Source organism: Hemitrygon akajei, chromosome 6, assembly GCF_048418815.1.
Source record: "Hemitrygon akajei chromosome 6, sHemAka1.3, whole genome shotgun sequence".
Classification (NCBI taxonomy): domain Eukaryota; kingdom Metazoa; phylum Chordata; class Chondrichthyes; order Myliobatiformes; family Dasyatidae; genus Hemitrygon; species Hemitrygon akajei.
This window is the reverse complement of record NC_133129.1, coordinates 89506046-89525163: the sequence shown is the minus strand read 5'-3', so window position 1 is coordinate 89525163 and position 19118 is coordinate 89506046. Positions and strand designations below refer to the sequence as shown.

The 19118-nt window shown below is 47.2% G+C and overlaps 1 protein-coding gene across 4 annotated transcripts in view; it reads right to left on the bottom strand.

Annotated features, from left to right (window-relative positions):
* LOC140729242 (TSC22 domain family protein 4-like) overlaps nt 1–18398 on the bottom strand; it is a 97863-nt gene extending 79465 nt beyond the window's left edge. The window contains exons 1-4 of one of the 4 annotated variants that reach the window (XM_073048800.1): nt 18099–18398; nt 14945–16378; nt 9431–9609; nt 1874–2863 (exon numbers count right to left, since the gene is read on the bottom strand). In XM_073048800.1, coding sequence (XP_072904901.1) covers nt 2746–2863; nt 9431–9609; nt 14945–16006 — 1359 coding nt within the window. In that variant the 5' untranslated portion in view covers nt 16007–16378; nt 18099–18398 and the 3' untranslated portion in view covers nt 1874–2745. Of the gene's footprint in view, nt 1–1873; nt 2864–5767; nt 6106–9430; nt 9610–14944; nt 16379–18098 lie in introns of those variants that run through there. The other 3 variants (XM_073048801.1, XM_073048802.1, XM_073048799.1) reach the window with 3 other exon arrangements.
* Nucleotides 18399–19118: the final 720 nt, after the last annotated feature.

Genomic DNA, 19118 nt, shown 5'->3' with positions numbered 1-19118 from the left:
TGAAATTATATTTGTGTTCAGCTTCAAGTGGTCTACCATAAAACAAAATTCTGAGGAAGCAACAATTTCAGAAAGAATTTGATGTCCAATGGTCTGGCCCAATCTGGACACTTCAGTCTTCCTAAGTAATGCTGTGATGCATGTGCAGAATACAAGTCAGGGCATTTAACTGGGAACGTTTCCACCACTTTGCGCACGAAAAGGAAATTGCCAGTCTGTGAAATCAAGAACTGCGATATATTGCGACACACACAAAATACTGGAGGAACTCAGCAGGTTTGGCAGCATCTATGGAAGTGAATAAACAGTTGACAAGACCCTTCATCAGGACTGGAAAGGAAGGGGGAAGATGTCAGAATAAAAAGGTGGGGAAGGAGGATAGCTAGAAGGTGATAGGTGAAGACAGATGGGTGGGAAAGGTAAAAGGCTTAAGAAGAAGGAATCTGATAGGAGAGGAGAGTTGACCATGGGAGAAAGGGAAGGAGGAGGGAACCCGGGGGGGGGGGGGGGGGGGGAGGTGATAGACAGGTGAGAAGTAAAAGGTCAGAGTGGGGAATAGAAGAGGAGAGGGAGAGGGAATTATTTTTTTACTGGAAGGAGAATTCGATATTCATACCGTCAGATTGGAGGCTACCCGGATGGAATACAAGTTGTTGCTCCTCCAACCTGAGGGTGGCCTCGTCTTGGCACAAGAGGAGACCGTGGACTGACACTTTGGAACGAGAATAGGTATTAAAACGTTTTGCCACTGAGAAGCTCCACTTCTGGTGGTTGGCAATGGATATATTAATAGCATTGACAACACCACAGAAACACATGTAACACCAGGGTCAAGGTCAGCTTTAATCCTGCTCCTATAAGATTCTTGAACAGACCTCTTAATAAGTTAACAGTGAACTTTATATGTCACTTAATATGTTAATGATGAACTCTTGATGTAACAATCTACTTTGTCAGTGATGGTTTACACTTTATTCTTTATCTGCACTGCAGTTTATCTGTAATTGTAACACTTTATTGTGCATTCTGTTATTGCTTTTCCCTTGTGGTTCAAAGTGCAGAGGCCTCCAGCAGTCCAGGGTGACCATGGATATATGCATAAATACCCAAGCCTGGGCAGTATGATATGGAGAGCAAGCTGTTGCCCATGTAGCAAGCTCCCACTCTTCACGCAGCTGATGAACCCAAAGGAATGGCAGAGACCAATGGCAGGAGCTGCCATTGAACTTAACGTAGGACTGCCTTAGGGACTGCAGCTCTGGATTTTTCCCTTGAGGTATAGCCACAAGGCAGCAGAGGTTTGAGATCAGAGTTTTCCTTCTCCTAGATGAGCTGTCAACCATGGCTGACAAGCCCCATCTGCCCAAAACGACTGGTTTTAAGACACCAGTAACCTGCCTTTGCCCCTTCTCCTGTCAGTAGAAACAGTTCCGTTGGAAGCATTTAATAGGTAAAGGGATATCGCCACTACTATCCCTGGCTATAATAACGCTAAGGTATGTAAATTTTAAAGTACTCTAAATTTATTATCAAAGTACATATGCGTCATAATATACAGTACTACCCTGAGATTCACTTTCTTGCGGGCGCTCACAGTAAATACCACAAAACTCTAGAGAGTAAATGAAAAACTGTACACATGGCTAGGATGGATAAACAACCAATGTGCAAAAAAACAAATTATGCAAATACATATTTTAAAAAGTAGTAATACATATTAAGAACATGAGTAACACACATGGAGGCAGCATCTATGGAAAGAGTAAACAACTGGCGGTTTGGGCCGAGACCCTTCATCAGGACTGAGAGAGAGATGCCTGAATTAAAAGGTGGAGGGGAGGGGAAGGAGGATAGCTAGAAGGTGACAGGTGAAGCCAGGTGGAGAGTACAGAATCTGATAGCAGAGGAGAATTGACCATATGAGAAAGGGAAGGAGAGGACTCAGGGGAAATTCACAGGCAGGTGAGAAGTAAAGGAGGGAGAGAATGGAGTTCAGGTTCGCAGGAAGGAGAAATCGATACTCATCCCATCAGGTTGGAGGCTACCCAAACAGAACACAAGGTGTTGCTCCTCCACCCTGAGGGTGGCCTCATCTCGGCACAAAAGGAGGCCAAGGATCAACACGCTGGAGTGGGAATCAGAATTATTTTGTTTTAATTCATGAGTTGTAAAAGTTCTTGAAAGCGAGTCCATAGATTGTGGACTAGCACGATCTAATACCTCGATGCACCGATGGGATGAAGTAATCCCTAAAACCAAGTACGTGTGACAGTAATGAACCAATACTCCCAAGCTGGGCCAAGTCTGTTCCCCTGCATTTCACATACTTTACACAAGCACCAGGTTGGGCTCAGTGAATCGGCTGCAACACACACAAGATGCTGAAGGAACTCAGCAGGTCAGGTGGCATCAATGGAAAAGAGCAGTCGCTGTTATGGGCCAGGACCCTCCTTCAGGACTAGAAAGGTAGGGGAGAAATCAGATTAAGAAGGTGAGGGGAGGGGTGGAATAAGTACAAGGTGGCAGGTGATCAGTGAGACCGGGAGAGAGGGAGGGGTGAAGTAAAGAGCTGGGAAGTTGATTGTTGAAAGAGATAAAGGGTTGGAGAAGGGGAATCTGGTAGGAGAGGACGGAAGGCCATGTAAGAAAGGGAAATGGGAGGAGCACCAGAGGGAGGTGATGGGCAGGTAAGGTGAAAGGGGGAAACAGGAATAGGGAATGTGGGGGAGGGGCAATTACCGAAACTTACCCACCACCTCCTGTCAGTAAATTACGTTCTTGAGTTAGGAGGTCGCAGGTTCTAGTCCCAGGATAAATAAAGGTGACATTCCAGTGCAATACTGAGGGAGTCCAGCACTGCCATCTCAATCAAAAAGATGCTGTGACAACTATTTCAGATGTCTTGGCCCAACAATTATCTATTAACTAATATCACAGAGATCCGGGAAAAAAAACAAAATTATAATAAAACACAGCAGATGAGGCAGCATCTGTACAAAGACAAAAGCTGCTATTTTAGCCCCGTGATCCTTCACGGGAACTGGGAAAGGCAGGAAACAAGTTCATTTCAAATTGCTGGGGAAAGTGGGGGGAGGGTGGTCAATAGTCAATGGACATCTGAAATAGGACATCAAGAAACACACATGTACAGACACACAGCCACGTCTGCAGCATCAAACAGCATGTTATCAGCGGCAAGAATTCCCGCTCCATCTGATCACACTTCCCACCCTAGTACATTCAATGTCTCCTGGCGAAGGGCAGATTAAACACCCTGTGCTAACGCCTACCTCCCCAACTCAAGCCTTGACCAGTTAAGAAACTAATTTGTGCTGGCAATGGGTTCGAGGTTTGGTGTAAATGGGAAAATTGCTGGTCTCAAGGGAGTGATGCATTAAATATACTGACAATAAGCATGCAAAGATCTCCACTGCAATGCAAGGCAATGGCTTCGCCTATACAGAGCAAAGCTGCCACGGTAGTGTCGTGGTTAGTGCAATGCCGTTATAGCTTGGGATGTTTCGAAGTTCCGAGTTCAATTCCAGTTCCGTCCTGGAAGGAGCCTCTGTATGTCCTCCCCATGGAATCCATGGGTTTCTCCAGGTGCTCCAGCTTCCTCCCACAGTCCAAAGATTAGGTTAATTGGTCATTATAAATTGTCCCATAATCAGATCAGGGTCAATCATGTTGGTTGGGAGTTGCTGGGGGGGCGGGTGTGCCTGGAAAGGCCAGAAGGCCTTACCTCACACTGTATCGCTAAAGAATAGCCCTGAGCAACTTGGCTGGATCCACAATGGAAAAACAAAATTGGAGGGTCTCTACCATTATCACATACCCCAAAGAATTTAATGCATGGCCTAGGTCAGGGGTTCCCACCCTTTTTTATGCCATGGACCAATACCTTTAGCAGCTTGGGAACCCCTGATACAGACCAATACTCTCAAGTACAACAAAAGACTGGTGGAGGAACCCAATAGGTCAGACAGCATCTGTTGAGAGAAATGGAGAGATGACATCTTGAGGTGCTGCACCTCATGGGCTTCTAAAGGACTTTGAAATATCCTGACATTGCTTTGTAAAAATAAATTCTTTCTTTGGGGTGGATGATCCTGGTCTTTTTCTCCCCAGGGTGGAGAAATACAGCAAATACAGCTAGACAAAATAGAGCCAGACGTTGCATCATGGTGGGAATGGGAGGTTTCTGGACCAGTTTTTTCAAACCAGATGCCTGCAATGCACTGTCAGGGAAGGTGATGGAGCTATGCAGCTTGGACTGCCTTTGGACTACCAAATGAACAGCGAGTGGAGGTTGTCATAGCCGGCGGAGGTAATGGGATAAGCTCCCATTACCTATTAAACGCTCCCAATGATGCACATCTCAAATAGCCTCTGACAACCAAGTCCAGCTCCCAGTCTTCACATGCGGCTGAGCTACTAAGCCTACTGGAACCATTTCTGGTAGGCAGCCGTCAATCCCAGGGGATCTTGGGTTTGTGTCTCTGGTGGACTGTGTTCACCAGAGAGAGGGGAGGGGAGGAGGAGGGGAGGAGGGGGTGATGAGGAGGGGAGGAGGGGGTGATGAGGGGGGAAGGAAGGGTGGTGGGGGATGTAGGGGGGAATGGTGAGTGGTGGTGGGGGGTATTATCAGAAGTTTGAGAAATCGATGTTCAAGCCTTCAGGCTGGAGGCTATCCAGACAGAATATAAATTGTGGACTTATTATGGCAGTAGAGGAGGCCATGGACTCACATGATGGACTGGGATTGGGAAGAAGAATTGAAATGGGTGGCCACCTGGAAATCCCACTTTTTGAGGGATTTCCCAGGAAGGCTTTGAGGGCTTTTTCCCTCCTCAAAAAGCAGGATTTTTATTCAGACTTCTTCCCCCTTCCTTTATGTGTGTGTTGTGTTGCTCATAAAAACAAGTTTTCTTTCAAGCAGAATATACTCCTCTAAGATCATTAAGGATTCGAGCTTTAAATAGATCTCCAGCCTGCAGCAGCATGATTCTGGACGAAGGCACAATGGTTTCAAGCAACGCGCACGTACACACACCCATGTCTGCAGTTTCTGCGTGTCAAACAGCATGTTATCAGTGGCAAGAATTCCCCCTCCATCTGATCACGCTTCCCGCCCTAGCAGATTCAATGTCTCCTGGCGAAGGACAGATTAAGCACCCTGTGCTAACGCCTACCTCCCTAACTCACGCCTTGGCCTGTTAGAAAGTAACTCGCATTGACACTGGATTACGGCTTGGGTTTGGTGTTCATGAGTGTTCGAGTATTTTTTAGGGTTAGCACATATAGCAAATAACTTCAGCCACCCGTCTTCAGATCCAAATATGAACTGTGGATTAGATCTAAAATACAGCTCTGAACAATAGGTCTTTTTCTTCCGAAAGGGGTCTCAATATGAAGCCTGTTGTGAATCATTTTTTCGAATAAAGAAACTACTTTTGATCTACCTGTACTTCTCTCCGGTGACTTTGTTCACACAACAACAACGAGGAAGATGTTTGTTTTAAGGGAGCGATGCCTTAAATAAATTGAAAACAGGACCTTCAAGCATGCCAAGATTTCCACTGTGATGCAGGATATTAGCTTAGCCTGAATAGCGCAGAGCCATGACTAATCCCGAGCTCCTTTACTAGATCCATTATGGAAAGCTCAAGAACAGGCATGGAGGGAAATGGACAGCCAAAATTTCTCTAATTTGCATTTAGCCTCAAATTATCAGTGGTGCAGGCTGAGGACAGATGTGTCGGTGCAAAAATGTTCAAAGCAAATTTATTATCAAAGTACATATACGTCACTATATACAACCCCGAGATCAGAATCAAATTTAATATCACCAGCATATGTCTTGAAATTTATTAACTTTGCAGCAGCAGTAAAATGCAATACATGATAATAGAGGGGAAAAAAACAGAATTTATATATATCTATACATACACATATAGTTAAATAAGTAGTGCAAAAGAAAAAGAAATTAAAAATTAGTGAGGTAGTGTTCGTGGGTTCAATGTCCATCCAGAAATCAGATGGCAGAGGGGAAGAAGCTGTTCCTGAATCATTGAGTGAGCGTCTTCAGGTTTCCACATCTTCTCCCTGATAGTAGCAATGAGAAAAGCGCACGTGTTGGGCGATTGGAATCCATACTGAAGACTGCTGACTTTCTTGGGCATTGCTCCTTGAAGATATCCTGGATGCTACAGAGACTAGTGCCCATGATGGAACTGACTAATTTTATAACTCTCAACAGCTTACTTTGATCCTGTGCAGTAGCCTCCCCCATAGCAGATTCATTTTCTTGTGTGCATACTCAATAAATCTATAGAATAATAACCATTACAGAATCAATGAAAGACCACCCAACTTGGATATTCAACCAGAGTGCAGAAGGCACTAAACTGTGCAAATACAAAATGAAAGAAACAATAAAAATAAATAAATAGGCAATAAATATAGAGAACATGAGATGAAGAGTCTCAAGTTTCAATGATGGCACAAATGAAGTTTAGTGAAGTGGGGAAGAGAATTAAAATGGCTAGCAAGAAGGTAATCCACACTTCTTGCCCCACCCTTTCCCTCCAACCCTTTGCATTATCTACCTCTCTTCTTGTGTGGCGGGGTGGAGATTCATCTCCACCAAAGGAGGTGTAAAGCGCTCCTTCCCTCCACTAGCCTGCAGGTCACCCTTGGGCAACGTATAACACCTGCTTAGTCCCCCGATCAGGGTCATGTGAAGCCACAGGTGGTGGATGGTCGTATGAGCAGCCGGTGCATATCACAAGTCCTGGTTATGTAGCAATTAATGCCAGGCAAACAATCTCTGAAGAGTATTGATAATGACTGGGGTCACCTGTCATGTAAAGACACTGCCTAGAAGAAGCCCCTCTCAATCATTGAGCACATCTACATGAAAAGCTGTTGTAGGAAAAGCAGCATCCATCATCAGAGATCCCCACCACCCAGGCCGTGATCTTTTCTCGCTGCTGCCAACAGATAGAAGGTACAATAGCCTCAGGACTCACACCACCAGGTTCAAGAGCAGTTACTACCCCTCAACCATCAGGCTCTTGAGAAAAAGGGATAATTACACTCATCTGTGCATCCATTGAGATGTTCCCACAACCAATGATCTCTAAGGACTTTTTAATCTTGCTAGCTCATGTCCTTGTTATTTATTGCTATTTATTTATATTTGCATTTGCGCATTTTGCTGTCTTCTGCACTCTGGTTGATCTTTCACTGATCTTGTTATAGGTATCATTCAATAGATTTGCTGAGCATGCCCACAGGAAAATGAATGTCAGGGTTGTATGTGGTGACATATCTGTACTTTGATAATAAAATTTACTTTGAACTTTGAATGCCAAACCACTTCTGTAGAAAATGTTGCCAAGAACAATCATGGTCATGGGACCATGATTGCCTACATCATATGACACCGTACATGATGAAGATGATGGCCTTCCTTCTACCTTTTAGTCCAGCTGAAATAGCTCGACCCAAAACATTGACTGGTAATTTCCCTCCATAGATGCTGAATTCCTGCCGCAGTTTGTTGCTCTACATTCCAGACTCATGACTCCCATTAAAAGCACCATTGTATGTTTGCAATGTTACAGAGACCCCACCTACCTCTCAGGATGACGCTAAGCAACCACTACTAGGCAAGTTTGAAAGGCCAAGTTTAATAAACCCAGCAGGCCTGTTACGATTCTAGAGAAAACACTTTGCATCAGGCAAATCAGTAACAATTTAGCAGTCTTTAGCCCAATACCCAGAAATTCCAAAGGTTTAGGCTACATATTTGGAGGGGAAATTATTTATTGATGGACTGATTGATTAAGGTACAGCGTGGGACAGGCCCTTCGAGCCCCATAGCCCAGCAATCCCTCATTTAATCCTAGCCTAATCACACAACATTTTACAAAGACCAATTAACCTACGAACTGGTATGTCTTTAGTCACTGTGAGGAAACCCACGCGGTCGTGAGGAGAACGTAGAAACTTCTTACAGACAGTGGCAGGGAATTGAACCCAGGTTGCTGTAAAGCACTGTGCTAACACAATGGTACAGTACATTGGACAGCTTTGGATTGAGGTCCTTCATCTGCATCATGGCCTGGTATGGAAACAACAATGCCCATGAACTGAAATGCTACAATAAAGTGGTGGGCATAGCCCAGTCCATCACAGGCAAAGCCCTCCCCATCACTGAGCACATCTTCAAGAAGCACTGCCACAGGAAAGCAGCATCCATCATCCAGGAACCAGAACATTCAGGCCATGCTCTCTTCTCACTACTGCCATCAGGAAGGAGGCACAGGAACGGCCCTGGGTCCCACATGACCAGATTCAGGAACAGTTATTGCCCTACAACCATCAGGCTCTTGAACCAGACTGGATAACGTCACACTGAGCTGATTCCACAACTGATGGACTCACTTTCAAGGACTCTACAACTCGTTTTCAGTAATTATCTATTTAACAATTTCTTTGTTCTCATTTGCAGAGTTTGTTTCCTTTTGCTCATTGATTGTTTGTCAGTCTTTGTGTGTAAAGAATCTCCAGGTAGTATGTGGTGACATCTATGTATGTTGATAAATAAATTTGAACTTTTTGAACTCTCACTCTCCCTCAATAGTGAGAGTCTGCTGATTCTTGAGTCACAGGTACTCGAATAAGCAACACTGCCAAATGTAACACTGAAACTGCGAGCTGTTGGTCTCCCCTTGCGTTGTGGCAGGGGTGACGTTGCTGTCTCCCTCATTAGTGAGAGAGAGGACCTGTTAAGATGTCAAAGTGTTCGGATGGACAGTGGTTTTTGAAGGACTCTAGATCATGGTCTCTGGGAGCTTGCGATCGCTTGCATGGTGGGTGGTGGAGGTTAATGTTTTTACTGGAGAAAGTGGGAGGGAGGGGGAGGGTTGATGCTTTTGCTGTTGCTTGTGTGTGGGAGGGGGAAGGGGGCTTTGGGTATCTTATGTCTTGGGGTTTTTCCCTCTCTGTTTCGTGGATGTTTGTGAAGAATAAGAATTTTAGTTTGTATTCTGTATACAATCTCTGATATTAAATTGTACCATTCATCAGGACTGAGGAATAGAGGAGAGTTAATCAGTATAGAGGTGAAAAAGAAAGGGTAGGAGCAAGGGCGTAAAAAGGTGTAGCGTCTAAACCCAAAATACCGACTGTTCATTTCTCTCCACAGATGCTGCCATGACCTTGTGAATTACTCAAGCATCTTGTGTGTTGCTCCAGATTCCAGCATTTGCCAGGATTTCACCCCATATTGAACAGGAAATACCTGGAATTTATGAAATTGGCTGATGCCACCTTTTAAAACACATGGTACAGAGTACTTCAGCAGTAATAGTTTCAATCGCTTGCCAACCCTCTCCAACAAGGGAAAAGAAAAGGTCTTTACCTGTCATCATCACTTTCCTGGTGTGACCCAACCGACAGCATTGATGTGGTAAGGGTCTGCATGGGCGAGATGAAGCGGAGTGAACTGGAGCCATTGACCTCAGATACACGAGTCTTCCTGAAAGCACTGGTGTCCTGAGTCAGGACTGGCGAGGCGGGAGTGGATCGAGATTCAGAAAACTGTGGGGTGGGAGAAACAGAGAAGTTTTAAAGGGTTACCCTGGCAGACCTGGGCTTAGGGAGGCGGGCTGAATTTTACAATCAGTGGCCACTTTATTAGGTTCATCTGCTCATTAATGCAAATATCTAATTGGCCAATCACGTGGCAGCAGCTCAATGCATAAAAGCATGCAGACATGGTCAAGAGGTGCAGTTGTTTTTCAGACCAAACATCAGAATGGGGAAGAAACACGATCCAAGTGACTTTGACTGTGAAATGATGGGGTGGTTTGAGTATCTCAGAAGCTGCTCATCTCCAGAGATTTTCAGGCACAACAGTTTCTACAGCAGGGGTTCATAACCTTTTCTTATGCCTTAGACACCTGCCATTAACTGAGGGGTCTGTAGAAACCCCTGTTCTACAGCTTACACAGAATGTTACAAGAAACAAAAAACATCCAGAGAGCAGCAGTTCTGTGGGCAAAAACACCTTGTTAATGAGAGAGGTCAGAGGAGAATGACCAGATTGGTACCAGCTGACAGGAAGGTGACAGCAACTCAAATAACCACGTGTTATAACAGCGGCGTGCAGAAGAGCATCTCTGAACGCAAAACACGTCAAACCTTCAAGTGGGTGGGCTACCCCCAATTTAACTATAGCCTCATGACGAGGCAATTTACGATGACCAATTAACCTACCAACTGGTACGTATTTAGACTATGGGAGGAAACCCACGCAGTCACGGGGAGAAACTCCTTACAGGCAGTGGCAGGAATTGAACTGGGGTTGCTGGTACTGTAAAGTGTTGTGCTAACCACTACACTACCATACAACGGACAGTCTTGGGTTGAGCCCTTCATCTAAAGGACACCAACATACACTCAGGAGGCATGTATTGTGGGGGAACAACACAAACAGGCCATTCTGTCCAAGCAGTATGTATAGGGGTTGAGCCTCTTCCTCACTTAGTCCTCTCCCCTCCATGACACATTCCACGTTCGCACTCCTTCCTGAGTAAAGTGTAATTTCAAGAATCTGCTGTTAGGATACTTGGAACTACAACTCGTGCTTGAAGATTAACTTTATCTGTCACATGCACATCGAAACATGCAGTGAAATGTATCGCTTGCATCAAATCACAACTTCATTTGCCCCATCACTGAAAATGTTGCCATAAACTATGCAACCAGTCAATATACTCTCCACTACACATCTATAGAAGTTTGTCAAAATTTAAAATGTCATGTTGAATCGCTGCAACCTTACCACTTCACAACCAGGGATAAGATTTTAGGAAGGACAAAGAGAATTCTGAGGAGGTTTGCCGAGGTTGTACTGGGGATGAGGAACTTGGGTTTGGCTGATCAACTGAAGTGGGATGGTTCTTCTGAAAGCAGACAAGTTTGCAATCCAATAAAAGATATTCCAAGTTTTGAGAGGGGGAAGAGTTCTAAGAGAATACACAAGGGAAACTCACTGGTACAAGGACTCACTTTCAAGGACTCTCCATCTTGTATTCTCAGTATTTTTTTTAAACTTTCTTTTTGTATTTGTACAGCTTGTTGTCTTTTGCACACTGGTTGTTAGTCCATTCTGCTGGGTGCAGTCTTTCATAGTTTCTATTGTGCTTCTTGTATTTACTGTGAATTTTTTTTACTGCCTGTTACACCACTGGCGTTTAGGGCAGCAACAAAGGTCCTCTATCACTGACGATGTTCAGGACTTCCTTCATCGTGTCAGTAGCTTCCTCATGGTTTTCACTACCATCATTCATACAAGTCTCAGACAGAGACTCAGGAATACCTTCGCACTAGGATGTAGAAGGATTTTTCATTGTGGCTTCTGTAACAATTTTGTTTGACCAGTCAGGGTTGTTAGCCTTGAGTTGAACCCCTGAACCTGGAGGGCTGGTGGACCCTCTTAGTCTGGCCTCTACCCTTTGACCTACATGACATGGGTGACCATCCCAAGAGACAAAGCATAAAGACCTGACTCCAGCCAATATAGCTCACTGGTTCATTGAGGCATGCAAGCCTCCAAACTATGACAAGGTTGTGGTCCTCCTGGAGGATTTACTGTGAATGCCCACAAGGAAATGAACTTCAGTGTTGTATATGGCAACAAACAGTATATGTTCTTTGAACTTTAAATCAGTAACCAGAGGACTTGACTTTAAGAATAATAACCAAATAACTAAAGAAAAACTTTTTAAAATTTGAAAAATGGTACAATCTGTAATGTGCTGTCAGGAGGAAGCAGATTCAAAGAGTTTTTCAAAAAGGGGAACTGGATTATTTATTGAAAAACAAATACGGAATAGGTAAGACGAGCTGACCAGACCTCGGTCAAACAACTTCCTCCTGTGCTACAGATTCTGAATCCTAGAAGGATCAGACTAGCTTCACAATCAATGCCGAAGTGTGACGAGCACGGAGATGGAGAGAAAGACTCTATACAAGATGAATGGCCTCTTGGCCTTGGTTGGTAACACCATCTCACTTGGGTTTTTACTACAACACAGTATGCTACTTCTTTCAAAAGTCCTTGCCTCTCTGCCTCTCGAAAGGCACTGAGAGCCCTATTCAGTTCCACTGCGTAGAAACCTTTGGCGAGGTGCCAATGTAAATATTTTGGATAGGCACAAGCAGGGAGCTGATCGCCACTTTCACAAGGAGCCAGATGGTTCTCTGCGGAGGGGCACAGGGTCACCTGAAACACAGTCGCTGGGCATCAGCCCACGCAGGCAGCCACCTGAAGGGGAGCAGAGCATCAGAGAGTAGGAAAAAAATAATCAGCCTTATCCCTCTAGTAGAGACTTACTACCAATAATCACAGTGTCCAAATCGGAGGCAAGTGATCGGAAGTGATCAATATTACTTCGATCAAAAACTGCAAACATGACTAATGATCATTGAATAACGAATGAGGCATAAAATTGAGGCTCCTGTAAGGCCGCAAGACATTCGGCCATTTGGGCCATCGCGTCTGCTCCACCGTTCCATCATGGTTGATTTGTTATCTCCCTCAACCCCATTCACCCGCCTTCTCCCTGAGAACCTATCAATCTCAGCTTTAAACATATCCAGCGACTTTGTCTCCCCTGCCATATGTAGCTATGAATTCTGCAGATTCAGCACTCTTCTGGCTAAAGAAATTCATCATCTCTGTTCTAAAGAGATGTCCTTGAACACTGAGGCTGTGCCCTCTGGTCCAAGACTCCACCACTACAGGAAACAGTGGACCCAGATGCCTCTACCTGGTCAGCATCACAGGGAACAGGAGGGTCAATGCTTCCTCTGCTGCTTCTGTAAAGGAAGGGGAAGGAGGGCCTTTGGGATTCTGATGTTTCCACCGTTCATTCAAAGGTTCAAACATTAATTTATTATCAAAGTATACAACTCTGAAATTCTTCTTCTCCAGATAGCCACGAAACCAAAGGAGGAAAAGAAAGGTGGCATGATTATAAAGCTTCCATTCATTCTGTGGGGTTTCTAGTTTCATGGATGTCTGAGAAGTCTAAGAATTTCAGGTTGTATACTCTACACATTCTCTGATATTAAACTGAACAATTTGAATCAATTGATCGGGTCTTTACAACACTGGCGATGTGGAACGTAGCTATGTGCAAAAGAAAAGTCATTGTGCTGAGGGTGAGGGTTACCCACGCCACCCGTCAGGCCGGCTGAAAAGCAAGGTCTTCTGCTGATGTTTTCCGTACCAAGCAGCTCATGTGAAGGGGGCAGGCACGCAAGTCCACAGGTTCAGAAATAGCCTCTGTATTCCTAAAACAGATCCCATCACAAGATCAGGGCAGAGCTGATGGACAGGCAGGGTGTTCCAGGAGATGGGAGCCAGCTGCTTCCTTGGACCAGTGCAACCACCACACCCTCCCCACCACCCAAAGCAAGCATAACCCCAGAGAGGTTGCTACCTAAAGCTGCACCACCCGGGATCTTACAACACGCAAACTGGTAGATCAGAGTGGGAAGAAGGACGAGCACAGTTCCCACGAGAAATGAACAGTACAACAGCAATCGGCCTGATTAAACCAATAAATAAATGCCTAAATAAACTAATCCCTCTACCTACACAAGGCCTGTCTAAGAGACTCCTAAACACCTCTATCATATTTACCTCCATTTATTATTAAATATTATCATATTCACCTCTGGCAGTGCATTTCAGGCAACCACCACTCTAAAAAAATTTATCCCTTACATCTCCTTTGATGTACATCAAACCTTAACTGCAATGCATTTTAACCCTGGGAAAAATATATTGGCTGTCTACCTTATGCCTGTCATAATCTTATAATCCTGTATCAGATCGCCCCTCAGCCTCCAGTGCTCCAGAGAAAACAACCCAAGTCTGTCCAACCTCTCATTATAGTGCATACTTTCTAATCCAAACAGCATCCAGGTAAAGCTCTTCTGCATTTTCTCCAAAGCCTCACATCCTTCCTATAATGGAATGACCAGAACCCCTAACTAGAGTTTTATAAAGCTGCAGCATAACTTCTCAACTCCTGAGCTCAGTGCCTCGACTAATAATGGCAAGCATGTCATACGCCTTCTTTATCACCCTGTCAATCGGTGCAATCACTTTCAGCGAGCTATCAATTTGGTCCCCAAGATCCCTCTAGACCAGGGGTTCCCAACCTTTCTTATGCCATGGACCAATACCATTAAGCAAGGGGTATGTGGACCCCAGGTTGGGATCCCCTGATCTACATATTACCACCATTAAGGGTCATGCTGTTAAAACTATACCGCTCCTACACATTTTATTGCAAAGAGTTACGCTACCATGCTGCTCTTGATGACCTCTCAAATGCAGCAGCTTACATTTGGCCAAATAAGAACTCTATCTGTACTTATCTGCAACTGATAGATACTCCCGCTGTATCCTTTGGCAACCTTCAACACTACCCATAACGCTGCCAACCTTTGTTTTGTTAGATCATGTCAACTCTCCATTGCCACCGAGCACTGCCCCACATACACAAGGACTCTCTTAACCCACGTGTTCCTGTGGCCGATGAGATGCTATTGCCATTTGACACTGCTCTTCATTGGAAACAGCAGCCAATTTTGCACAGAGCAAATTCTCACAATGGGACAGTGATAATATGCTTTGATTTCACGAAGGGTAGCTTTTGGGCCTGGACACGATGATTCCTGATATTCTATCTGCCAGTCCTGCAAAACTCCCTGACGGGGCAGGGGAGACCCCGGTTCAACACCCCACCTGTGCTATCTCAGCACTGCACTAATGAGACCGCAGCCAATCTGGGGGAGTTGGAGGCTGAGGGAAGTCGTGATTGGAGGAGGCAGGCGAGGGGATATGTTTACTTGCCTTCCTTATTGCTCCGTGTTCTCCCGAGGAGGGCTGGCTCACGTTTGGCGACATCGGGTTGGAAGTAGTCTGCTCCGCGGGACCACCCCTGATTGTTGTGCTGGGTTTCTGCTGATCCCTGGGGGGGCTGCCGTCACCCTTGAGTGCTGCCGTGACCACCTTGGAAACGGGGGCGCTGGTGACTGCGCTGTGGACAGGGAGCTGGGGCAGGCTGGCTGGAGCAAGCTGTCCGGACTCTCTCTCGACTCGAGCCGTCTTGCCCAGGTTCAGCGTCTCAGCCGCCTGGAGCAGCACATTCAGGGTGTGGCCGGGAGCCACAGGAATGAACCTGCCCCTCGGTCCCTCTCCCTGGCTCGGCACTGGCGAGGACCCCTGGCTCTTGGGGGCATGCGGCTTGGGCCGGAGTTGGCTAATGACCTTATGGGCAAAGCTGGTGATCTCCAGGTGGGAGTCCAGGGAGTTGACATGCCTGGTGCTGTCCAAAGCTCTGGCCAGTAGCTGCCCATCCAGGTCCTTGTCATACAAGTCCATGCAGGTCCACCGGCCACGGCGGTACGGCTCACCCAAGCTGTGGTCGAGCTTCACCACACGGAACCGGGAGCCACAAGAGGAAGCCAGCTGCTGTGAGCCGCCCAGGGCAGAGGATGTCCTCAGTGGCGACCTGGCAGTCCTAGGGGTCATGACTTCCGTGATCCCTGCACCCTCTGCCCTCTGAGGGTCCTGGGTGACGGCCACCCGAGGAGTGTCGGAGACGGGGGCCCCGCGGGCAGCCTCGGAACCACGGGGTGAGCCCTCAGCCACCGGCTGCTCCTTTGCAGGGGGCAGTGGAGTCCGATCAACGGGTGGTCCATTCTTCCCAGACCCAGCTGGCTCAGCCTTACCTGGGGCAGGAGCATGCCCACTGCCCAGGTGCCCCGGTACTCCGTTCACCAAGGGAGACCCCACAGAGCCCCCCAGCTCCGCTTCACCATCCGGCAGCTCTTTCAGACCCTCCCCACCGCTGCCATCGTAATCCAAGGTCACGCTAGTGATTTGGAAACCACTCCTCTTCTTGCCGATCATGGCTGCCCCGAGCAGAGCCTCCTCCCTCGGCAGGAGGACAAAGATGAAAGCCGTGGTGGTCGTCAGACTTGGGCCCCCTTCAGGTCCTGAGCTCCCACATCTTCCTCCGCTTAATTCCCAAAATACGCTCTCCCTACCCAAATGAAAAATAATTGAGCCTGCGCCGGAGGTAGAGGGAGCGAGAGGCCCCTTGGCTATGAGGCACTTATTTCACTGTCCAAAGCCATTACGATCCAAAGAATGTGCAAGCAACGTCCTGTCGAGATCAGCCAGCAGTCGTCCAGCTGGGATGACCTGCCATGGGATCGGTCTGTAACAGGTAGCACTGTTGAAACCTTCGTTTAAGTGTTCATTCTTCCAAAGTCACATAATCTGCAATCGAAACAGGTGAACACACTTACTCACACACCCCTCACTGTAAATAAAGCACAGATCAAACTAAAAACACCAAATCAAGTAACACATAAAGTGGCAGCTCGTAAATCTAAGCATTTCTACTCAACCTGCTGATCCTCACGTCTCAAAATATTCCTTTCAGTACTTAAAGCAACACACACACAAAATGCAGGAGGAACTCAGCAGGTCAGGCAGCATCTATTGAAATGAATACACAGTCGACTTTTCGGGCAGGACTAAAAAGGTAAGGTTGGGGGGGGGGGGGGTGTCAGAAGCCAGAATAAGGAGGTGTGAGGGAGGATAAAAGTACTAGCTGTAAGATGATGGGTGGGGGGGGGGGGGGAGGGAATGAGGTGATAGACTACCTGGCTTCACCCATCACCTTCTAGTTTGTCTTCCTTCCCCCTCCCCCTATTCTGGCAGCTTCCCCCTTCCTTTTTAATCCTTGGCAGGAAACATCGACTGTGTATTCCCCCGCCTGATCCACTGAGTTCCTCCAGCATTTTACGTGTGCTACTCTGGATTTTCAGCATCTGCAGAATCTCTTGTGTTCCCGATTTGCCTTTTGAGTATTTACTCAGCTCTATATACACAGTGGCTGTTAGTCCAGCTCCCTCTTGGGCTGCAAAGCGCAGCTCAGGGTGCGAATAAAAATGAACCCTGAACTCAGCAAACCCTGCCTCTTCAGTAAAGAATTTCTGATCGAGACTCTCCAGTTCGTGATCCACCTGAAAAGTCAAACAGATTTTCCCCCCTCAGCTACAGGTATCCCCAAACCGGATTAGGCATTTACAATCGCAGCATTGTTTGTGGGGAGTTTGCCCAGGGCTTAATGTCTCCTGATAACCTTGATAAGCCTCAGGTTTTCATCCATATCTCTGTCACACCCCACCCCTCCCCCCCCCCCCCCACCACCCGCGGGAGCAGGCAGGCACTTTCCATCACCAAGAAACCATATAGATAACTGCCCCACATCAATGACCATCCAGAACTTGTCCACCTCTCTCATGGACATCTGCCCTCCCACTCCAATGAACCTCTCGAATCTATGCCCCCATCACCCTTGAAAAGCAACTGCACCCTTCCTCAATCAGCCTGCCAAACCTTCCCTGTTCCCTACCACCCTTGATAAGCAATTGCCCTCTTCCTCAACCAGCCTGTCAAACTTTCCCTGCCCCACCACCCCCAAACCTGCCCTCTCCACCCGTGCCTCCCCCAAATAGAGGAGGGCATGCCAAACTTACCCTGCCCCCTCCCAAATACACTCCCCCCTCAATAGGAATCTCGCAAACACCCCCAGAATGCGAGGCAATCCTCCTCCAACCTCAGTACAACCCCCTCACCCTCCCTCTCAAAGGATTTCACCAGCCAACTACACCCCCTGGGCGCAACATCAAGGCAATGCCAACCAAGTCCTTCCAGATTGCTGCGAAAGTTGCTCTGAAGCCGCGCTTCATTGCAGCGGCAACGAACCTCAGCACCAACTCGGGCGGAGATCGAGTTCGCACCCCGGAGTCTCCGCAGACCCCTCCCACCTTTACCTACCACCCACTCTGGCTGGGCCTCGGGCCTCGGACTGGCCTGTTGCCACAGCCTCGGGGGGCGCCTCACACTCTCTGACAGCCCGGGGCTCCCTTGGCCTGTCGTCCCATTTACAACGCACCCCCACACCCACTTCAGGGCCCGTGCCGCTCACCTGAGGGTCGGTCGTTGGCAGCGGGCTTGCCAAAATCCTCCACCCCCTACAGAAGCCCAGGGTGCACGATTTCCCCCTCCAATCTGCCTCTTCCTCCTCGCCGCTGTTGACAACTTTCCACCGGGGCCCAAGCGCCACCTCTGGACCCGACAATCCTCCAACCCCATTGGCTTTGGCAGGAAACGCCCACCTGCCCACCCTCCAGACTTCGTACTTCAATAGGTGCAGAAAAGATCACTCAATCGTACTCTCCTTAATCATTGGCCAACTCCCGAAACCCTGCCTCTATCATTTCACTTTTCATTGGTTACTTTCCGCTGCCTGTCATGCGTGAAACGCCAACCGTTGTCCACCATTACCATCAATCATGGTATTCTTAGTGCTGTTAGGTTATCTTATATTAGACCGTTGATGTACATCATCTTTTGGGGTTTGATTGGTTGGAATCCCACTATTGATTGACATTGACAGAAGAGCTCCCGCCTTTCGGTGCCTGCGAGGAATTTCTCGTTCAGAGTTCGGTCCAATCGGAGGAACGGTTACATTTTCCGGATTCAGAGGTAGTTAAATTATAGCTTGGGATTGGTCAACTCTACAACCAATGGTTGATAGCCCACAACGCGAAGGTACAGAACTACGTGCTGTGGAGAACATGTTGACGTGACTAGTGGAGGGTGCGCTGCGACTGTGTACCCCATCCCCCTCCCTCAACGTCTCCCTTCCCCCACCCCTTTCCCTCTCTCCCTCCTCCCCCTCTACCTCTCCCTTTCTCTCTCCGTTTCCTTCCCTCACCCCATTCCCCTCTCTCCCTCCTCCCCCTCTACCTCTCCCTTTCTCTCTCCGTTTCCTTCCCTCACCCCATTCCCCTCTCTCCCTCCTCCCCCTCTACCTCTCCCTTTCCCTCTCCCCTCCCCTCTCCCTCTCCCCTCCCCCTTTCCCTCTCCCTCTCTCACGCCATTCCCCTCTCACCCCTCCCCTTTCCCTCTCTCCCTCCTCCCCCTCTCCATTTCCTTCCCTCAC